General features: G+C 36.7%; 1 protein-coding gene across 1 annotated transcript; it reads left to right on the forward strand.

Annotated features, from left to right (window-relative positions):
* The first annotated feature begins 3,300 nt into the window (after nt 1–3,300).
* Nucleotides 3,301–4,812, forward strand: LOC149242442 (F-box only protein 6-like). Its single transcript, XM_089370835.1, has 2 exons — nt 3,301–4,482; nt 4,707–4,812. Exon 1 carries the CDS (start codon nt 3,301–3,303, stop codon nt 4,474–4,476), a length of 1,176 nt encoding a protein of 391 aa, XP_089226961.1. The 3' UTR covers nt 4,477–4,482; nt 4,707–4,812.
* The last annotated feature ends 4,460 nt before the right edge of the window (nt 4,813–9,272 follow it).

Genomic DNA, 9,272 nt, shown 5'->3' on the forward strand with positions numbered 1-9,272 from the left:
GCGGCAAAGGCTAGGGAGTCTTCATCTGTTTTGTGTCCAGTTGGTGCTCGAGGAGTCCCTGATACTGATTATAGCTCAATTGTTGGTCTTCTTTACTTAGCTGTGTTCAATTTCAATCACTCTGCATAATGGCTGAAGCTGTGTTTGAAGTTGAGTGGAGTCCATGTAAAGTCCCTTGCCCACTTGATCTACTTGGAGCAAACTTTTAGAGAACGAGAACATGATAATAACAAACCTCGGGGAAAAACCTTTTGCTTTGCAAATTCCAGTTGGGGTCCTTAATAAATATAGTTAAAGTCTATAAGCACTTTTTGAGGCATTTCAGCACACCTCAGTAACTAATTTAATCATTTGCACATCTCTTTTGTTTTGGTGAGCATTTATTGTCTTTTCTCTTGTGTTTCTTTACTTGTTTAAAACTTTTGAACAATTGATATCATTCAATGTTTTTGTGAATTAATTAAAGTCTGGCCAATTTTCGCTGATGAATCCATTGCTACTGCGTTGTAGCATTTCTTTTTGCATCCTAATCGGGTAAAGCAGTAAACCTTGATGCATGTTTAGCTATAATGGCCCTAGTGTCTTTTAACTCCTCAATTTATATTTTATGCGACAGCCAAAGAACTGGTAGCTTGTTAATTGAAAAGAAAAACTTATTGTTGGATGATACAGCTTGACATTATTCTTGTGGTTGATCTATATTGGATGAGTTTATAATTACACTCCATTGGCTGACATTGGAATGATGGCCATCTTAATTACACTTCATTGGCTCACTGAAGAGTAAAATATGTAAACAACTTAATAGTGATTATTGATGAGAGGATGAGATTTACTGTTTTGTTCTTTATGTTATCTGCGAAACATAAAACACATATAGTTGAATAGAAAATATTGATTGTGAACCAAACAAGTTCCAATTGATCTAATAAAATTGAAACTTGAATGGCCACTGTAAATGCATGTGATAACAAACACTACTTATGAGAACAATAGTGTTTGACCATAGATTTCTAATTAGCAACTTTGTATTTTCTTTCGATTAATACAATTGTCTCTTCTTGTGGTCACTCGTTTTAGTGACTCACTATTGATTTGCCAGACCATTGTTATGTACTTTTTCAGGTCTAAAGATGTGTAACTTGTGGTTTAGCTTGATACATTCTCTTGTATACCACTTTACTTTAACTTTGTCAATATCATAAGTCCAGTAGCGATTTAAGTGTATGTCTGCATGGCAGAACTGCATTGGGCTTGAACTTTTATAAAAAATTACATTGTATTTAAAGAAATATGATGTCCAGATAGCATAGAACTCCAAACATCAAATCTCGTTGCTCCTTGTAGGCTTCAACCAATATCTCTTTTAGAGAAATTGAACAACTCTAATTTAATAATCCTATCGGCCTCTCTTTGTACCTTTTAGGACAATTGCTAGTATATATATATATAAAAGTAAATGAACATTAAGTTAAATTAAACCGGAGATGGATACAATGCTACCTAATTTTTTTGTTTTAAACCTCCTTAACCCAATCGTCGTAAAACACAAAGAGCGCAAATATAGTTATAATTTGTCTTCCGTGAAGCATAAAAATATCATTCAGTATTTTCCCGAAATAGGAGTTCTTTTACGAGATCCGGAAATAGGAGTTACCATGAACATACGATGTGCATTTGGTTGTACCATCATCATATCTCGTCACAACACTCTGATCACTCGAACCAGTTGCAACAACTTCAACCTTCCATAAGAGATAAGCTACAATTCTGATTCGCCCATTTCCAACGCAACACTTGTAGCCACCCTTCAACTGTAACACTCTCCGCCGCCTGTAATAATTTTGAGTGTCACATCTACCCATTTCCAATGCAACGCTGACCACCCCCTCCCAAAGGGCGATTCCTATTTGTTACCCTATAGGAATTTTAATGCGGCCTGACATGGGGCCGCATTAAGGCGATACAACACGCCGCTAAGTGATTTTTCTCTCTCATCACTTAGCGACGTGTTGTATCGCCTTAATGCGGCCCCATGTCAGGCCGCATTAAAATTCCTATAGGGTAAGAAATAGGAATTTCCATCCCAAAGCGGCAGCCTACAAATTATGTCCTCTCTTTATCCGTGATGAACATCTAATCATTATTTGCGCAAATCTAACCCTCGTCTGAATCAAAATGGACAATTCTTAACTCTGCACTTAGATTTAATTTGCTATAAACTTTTCGAAGGAGAAACTATGATGACAATGTGATATTTTTAGCGGAGTTGTTTATAATGTGATTTTTTGGAGATTTCGGTGACGGAATTCGGCGGAAGAAATTGAGGTTAAATCTTGATTTGTTGCAGTTAAAATGGTTTTTTAACTGCATATTTGGATTTAGCATCCTGAAAAACCCCTGGACGCTTTCATTGTGCAGAACTAGCTATCAAACTTGCGATTCTAATAAATTCCTGCCGGATTTCGACCGGAAAAAACCCGCCGGAAAAACTTTGAAAAAGTCGCGTTATAGACCACTGCATTTTTAGCAGCATAGCACAATTCTCTCTTTGCCTCAAATAGCTTCATAAAGGATGGTCAGTATTTTTCTGAAATCAATGCGAGTCTTAGGAGAAACTATGATGACAATGTGATATTTTTAGCAGCATAGCACAATTCTCTCTTTGCCTCAAATAGCTTCATAAAGGATGGTCAGTATTTTTCTGAGATCAATGCGAATCTTAGGAGAAACTATGATGACAATGTGATATTTTTAGCAGCATAGCACAATTCTCTCTTTGCCTCAAATAGCTTCATAAAGGATGGTCAGTATTTTTCTGAAATCAATGCGAATCTTAGGAGCTCAAATAGCTTCATAAAGGATGGTCAGTATTTTTCTGAAATCAATGCGAATCTTAGGAGAAACTATGATGACAATGACAATGTGATATTTTAAGCAGCATAGCACAATTCTCTCTTTGCCTCAAATAGCTTCATAAAGGATGGTCAGTATTTTTCTGAAATCAATGCGAATCTTAGGAGAAACTATGATGACAATGTGATATTTTTAGCAGCATAGCACAATTCTCTCTTTGCCTCAAATAGCTTCATAAAGGATGGTCAGTATTTTTCTGAAATCAATGCGAATCTTTAGGATTTGAAGTTGGTGCAACTGGCTCGAGTGGTCAGAGTGTTGTCACATCAATGTTTCTAGAAGTACGACATATGATGATGTTACTACCAAATGCGCATCGTGTGAAAGTCATTTATAATCCAGCCTCAAGTTTCAACCTGTTATGTCGGTGGGATTTTGATTAAAATGGGCGCCCTGCACAAGTCTCGTGATTTGCCTGTGTTAACGGAGGAATTGGTCGAGGAAATACTGGTGTGGTTGCCAGTGGAGTCTTTGTGTAGATTTCGCAGTGTGTCCAAGAAATACAATGCTCTGCTCACATCAACCCAATTCATAACAAGTAAATGGGCGGAGAATCCTCCTAACGGGAAGCCATGGCTGCTTGTGCAAGATGTTGGCAGGAGGCCTCTTCATTGTTTGGCCTATAACTTCTTCGCAGGAACTTGGAGGAATACTCCCTGCGTCTCCTTTCCCTCCTTCGTGGAGCCAAACGGTAAGGTAAAATTTGTTACTTTCTATGGATCAGGGGCAGGCTTGTTCTTGCACACAATGGATCCCCACCCATATCTATCATTTGTTGTTTCCAATCCCCTCACAAGAACCTCCTTAAAACTGACCCCCATCTCATCCATAACGGTCTTTAGTGTTGGAGGCATCGTGGAAGGGGAGGGCGACAGTAGAGGGACATACAAAGTGGCGGTGGTTGGTGAGGACAGCCATGAAGCGGGGATAGTGGAAATCTATGATTCTGCATTCAAGTCGTGGAGAATTGCAGGACGCCTGCCACATGATGCGCACATTGACAAGAACGACATGGTTTTCTGCGCAGGCTCATTCTACTGTTTTGCAGATCTTCATGACCAATCGGGCATTATGGGTTTCAGCATCCAACAGGAGACTTCCATTTTTGCGCCATTGCCAGAGATGGCTGACAGTGACTACATGTCGCCTTACCTTCTCACTTACCGGTCATGGGTTCTAGTGGCCGGGTACATTTTCGGACATACAGGGGAGCTTTTGCAAGTTATTATATGGGAGTTTGACAAAGAGAAGGTGAACTCTTCATCCTCATCATGGTGGAAGGAGATTGCAAGAATGCCTCCGTCCCTGTCCGAAGATTTCAAGAGGATTTCTATGGACTGCAGTAAGTGGTGCATAGGAGTAGGGGATTGCACATGTTTCATAGTCTCTGGACATAGGAATAGGAAATTCAGGAAGGTGGCAGAGGTGGTAGTTTACAGTGTAACTGAAAATGCATGGAGTTGGCTTCCCAGCCGTCCTGTAGACACCACAGCAAGTACATCGGAATGCTTTGAGCTTGCCATGGCCTTTGAGCCTAGGCTTGACATGAAGGTTGGATGAACCCTGGTATGCATGCCTTTGATTTCACATCCACCACATTGGACATCTTAAACATTATAAGTTTCTTATTTGGATCTTCATGTTTCTTTTTACAAGTTATCTTGTCTTGTAATGTTCTTTGTCTTCGACATCCTACCAAACATTACGAGGTTTAGGATTTCATTATTCAGAGCTTATGTTTCTCTTTAGAAGTTGTGTTGTTTTGTAATCTTCTTTGAGTCAAATTGCAGACCTGTCGTTACTCCAAACTGTAAACGAGCGCAGCTTTGAGAAAGCACAGCTTCAGGCCTCAGGTATGTTTTTGAAGATGTACCAAGAAACTGGAGACTGATTTGGAAAAGCAATCTCAGGTATGTTTTTGAAGATGTACCAAGAAACTGGAGACTGATTTGGAAAAGTGGCTTAGATAACAGCATGGGCAGTACATTTAACCCCAAACTCTCAACTGAAACTCTCCACCACTAATCTCTCTTGCTGGGATAATAGCATGGGCAGTACATTTTACCCCCAAAATTCTTAACTGAAACTCTCCACCACTAAGAGATTCAACTGAAACTCGGCACTACTCAGGGAGGTGACAGGAGAAGTAAGGGAGGTGGCAGGAGAAGCGAGGACGAGCTGGGAGAGGAGAGGGATTCTTTTGTTTTTAATGTGGAAATTGGCGGATGAGAATGCATTGAATATTGGGTGCATTCTTAAGTGGGAAAACAGTAGGATTTCATTGTATTGATATGGGGGAAAACACTAGGGCCTAGACGTGTGTTTACGTACGAAATAAAGAAATAAGAGATGATGAATAGGAGGTCCGACGTGTAAACACGCAGGTCATATGCCTGTGACATGGGCTCTATGCTGGCATGCATCCTACATGCACGTGTTCCAGCATATTATATAAAACATGTTCTACGCTGGCAACACCAATTAAAAAATAAAGTGAAAAAAAAATTCTATTGCCTATGAGTACATCAACCAACTTGTTATAGATGCATTATTTTGAGGGGGCTGCGTTTTATTTTTTAATAAAAAAAAATGGCGTTGATTTTGTATTTTGTCAATTAAATAGAAACTTGTTATTTTTTTATCTATTTAAATTAATTAAATGGGTTGAAATATTGTTATTTTTTTATCTATTTAAATTAATTAAATGGGTTGAAATATTTTTTTGGTTAGATGGTGTTTCTTAATTATTTAAAATTTATTTTTGAATGTATAAATGAATTGAGAATTTTGAAAAATAAATTGGGATACTTAAATTGTGTAGGGTTTATAGGACAAAGCTTGTAATTTCAATAAAATTTTGCTAGATTTCAGGAAAAATTGGTTGGAAAATGTAGAATAATTAGATTATGTTTTTTTAGTTAGAAAGGAAAAAGACATTTTCTTTTTTACTTTATTAAATTAGAAATGGTAAAATTGTTAATTTTAATTTATTTAGTTGTTTTTAGGATAAATTTTAAGTCAGTTTGTGTTTGACTTTGTAAAGATAGATTTTATGATTTTGCCCCACTAAATTGAAATGAAGAAATTATAGTTTAAGTTATTTAGTCTATGTAATTTGAGTTTCTCACGGATTCCAATGTTCTGAATCCTTTTATATATTAAAAATGTAATTTAAACAATGAAATACTGAGATTTCTCCAACAAACCAGTGCTCTGATTTTGACTAAAAATGCTAAAAAAATCATCTCATTAGTTTGTTCAGTTATAAATAGGGTGATAAAAGAGACATTGAAAAGCACAACAAAGATGTGAGACTATTGAAATATGTAAAGGGAATAACAAAAATCCAATGATTTTGAGTTGTAACAACATGATATGAATTCCATTGATCAAAGTCATTATTTGTTAAAATATATGTTTTTTGGTTGAGGCCTTGTGAATGAGGTAACTTTCATTTGCATACTCATTTGAAAATGAGAATAGAAGAAATACCCAAATTCACAACTCATAAATCCATGTATAAGAATCAACATATATTCTTGTAGCATATATTTTAAAAATAACCAAAATTATATAGGAAGTGTAAAAATCTCAACCTACAAGGTTAGATGATCGAGCTAAAACCAAAATAATTTTACATCTATCAACCTCCAGTAATTATCAAAAGTATAATGAAAAGAAAATGGGCATTTTCAAGACACTTTAGAAGGAAAATGAACTTTAACCAAAACAGAGATAAAAGCTCAAGTAATCATCAAAAGTATAATGAAAAACAAATAGACATTTTCACACTTAAGAAATAAATGCAATGCTACCAATTTGTCTCTAAAGAATTAAAGCCCCTTAACCCAACTTCTAACAACATTTTCAAAAAGGAACCCACAACTAAAATTTAGTAAAAAGGTTTCTTCTAAGAAGCACTACATATATGGGCACATGACATTAAAATATCGTTTAGAATTTTCCCAGGTTGATAGGTCTGACGTGTTTGGAATTGACACGTCGACTCATGAACAAGCAGGTCATATGCTTTTGACATGTTTCCGTTGAATAAAATATGTGCTTGCCTATGAGCACATCAACTTTCTAAAGAGGCCTTTTTAAGGGTAAATTTTCTCTTCGGCTAAACTAGAGATGGAAAATAGTAAGTCTTAAGTTTTGGTTTGTTTAGAGGAATGGTTAATTAGGTGAATTTATGTTAATTATTATCATTATATTTATAGGTTAATTTAATATTTAATTGAGTTGTTTTTTGGTAGTTAAATTTTAAATTATTTAGTAATTTTTGTTTTTTAATAAATTGTACAGTTGAGTGAGAGTTTTAAGGTATTGAATCTATTTATACATTAAAAAATATAATTGAAAATAATTAAACATTGAAATCTCATAAAGAATTAAGTGGTCAAATTTAGACACGAAAGGTCAAAAAACCATTTCATTAGGTTGCACCCTCATTTGATTGTTTCCTTATAAATAGGATGATAAAACAAACATTGCAAAGAAAGACAAAGATATGGGATATATTTCCATAAGGATATGGATATGAGAATGTAAAGGGATGGTGTAACGGCCCTAGTTAAAAGTTTATGTAATAAAACTTAATAAAAGCAAAATAAAACCATAGTTAAGGGACACTTATTCCAAGTTGAATTTTGAGTAAAGATATCCTAGTGAACATCACTTTTATAGCTAAGGAAAATTGGCAAAGGCGATGACTAAGGCATTAAAAAGGAAAAAGTATATTTTTGGCATGTTTATTTATGAAAATAAAGAAAAATAAGAGCAAAAGGGAGGTGAAAGGTCATTGGTTGCATGTGAGGAGGAAATTGAAGGAAAATAATGGAAAATGAAGAAAATAGAGGCCTCATTGATAAAAAGGCTTTTGAGGATCAGTTTATGGTTTTTTGTGAGCTCCCTCTCTCTCTCTCACTCTTGGACACTTAGAGTTTTCTTGGAGCTTTCTAGCTTTCAAACAAGGAAACGAAAAGCGGGCAAAGGAAGGACTAGGAAAGGGAGGAAAACAAAGATCAAGCAAGGAAGAGCAAGATCAAACAAGTTCAGGAGGAATACATGCAGGCAACCTATTGCATGTGTGATTTCCTAGCTGGTGTGGACATGCATGGCTTTGCATGTTGGTATATGGTTCTCCTGTTGTCAGTAGCATGGTTTTGCCGGGTTATGACAGTGGTTTTCAGACTTGCCTTGATTTTTCCGGATAGCCATGGTGTGATGGGATTGTTTTATCAGTTTTGAGCTTTAGAATCTCTGGATGGTTTCAGAATCTGGGGTGGAGGTGGTCTTAGGAAAATGCCAAAGGCCTAGGAATCCCTTGATCAGTTTTGGTGGGATACACGGTAAAGCAGGAGGGTGGAGTCTCAGTTTACTGCTTATTGATCCAGTGTTGATTATGGTAAAGCCTGAGAGGTTGGTGTCTCAATTTAGGGCCTAGTGATCTGGTGTGGATTGTGGTAAAGCTTGAGAGACAAGGAGACGAAAAATTCCTCAAAGATAGTGATAAAGTCTAGAGGCATTCCAAGCTCGGTTTGATTTGTGATCTCAGTGTCAGTTTTGGTGAGATCACAGTTTGGTGAGAGTGGAGGTGGTTTAACCTCTAGATTCCCTTGGTTGTTTTGGATTGGTTTATCCATGAGATCCCACATTCATGCTTCGAATATGGCACGGGGGTCACTGGTTGAAAGAAAGATTTGGTTCAGTGATGTCTACAGTCGAGTGGTACGTGGAAGTCTCGGACCTGGTTGGCTTTTCCTATGTTTAATAAAAGCTAAGTTCTCTTTCTTTTGTACTTTTTAATATGTGGCTTTAATGGTTGTTATCCCATTGTTATTCTCATGGTCTAATGTTGGTTATATGACTGGTTATTGTTATGGTTATTCCATGTATTTACTTGTAACTGAAAGGATAATGGATGCATGACCTAATTGAAGTCAAAACAGTTAAGGGGAGAGGGTGGTGATTCTTCTTGTGAAGTTCCATATGAGTTGTCAGTCATTTATGCTTTATCTTGTATTCATTTCTTGTAGACTACATTGATACCAATCGTTTGACAGAATGTCAGTCCTGGTTGGGATGGTCAGGCCTAGTCCTAGAGTCAATTTTTGATTTGTAACTCTTGTCATTATGTAAATTATGGATTTTGAAAGTGTAATTGAGTTTTGCACAGTGACTTGGGATCTGGGCCTAAAAATGTGGCTCAAATCCCAAAGACGCAGGCACAACACTGGGCAAAAAATTCCCTAGACGCATGCATACCCATGTTTTGGGAGCGTCTCGGGCCTTCTGGATGCATGCTTGTCCATATCAAGGGAGCGTCCTGGGGTTTAATGGTCTAAAAACTC

Source organism: Pinus tabuliformis, chromosome 8 (genome assembly GCF_031772625.1).
Source record: "Pinus tabuliformis cultivar Carrire ecotype Pingquan chromosome 8, CPIR1, whole genome shotgun sequence".
Taxonomy (NCBI): Eukaryota; Viridiplantae; Streptophyta; class Pinopsida; order Pinales; family Pinaceae; genus Pinus; species Pinus tabuliformis.

Coding starts and splice junctions, on each gene's coding strand:
- LOC149242442 (XM_089370835.1), top strand. CDS start 3,301: ATGGGCGCCCTGCACAAGTCTCGTGATTTGCCTGTGTTAACGGAGGAA.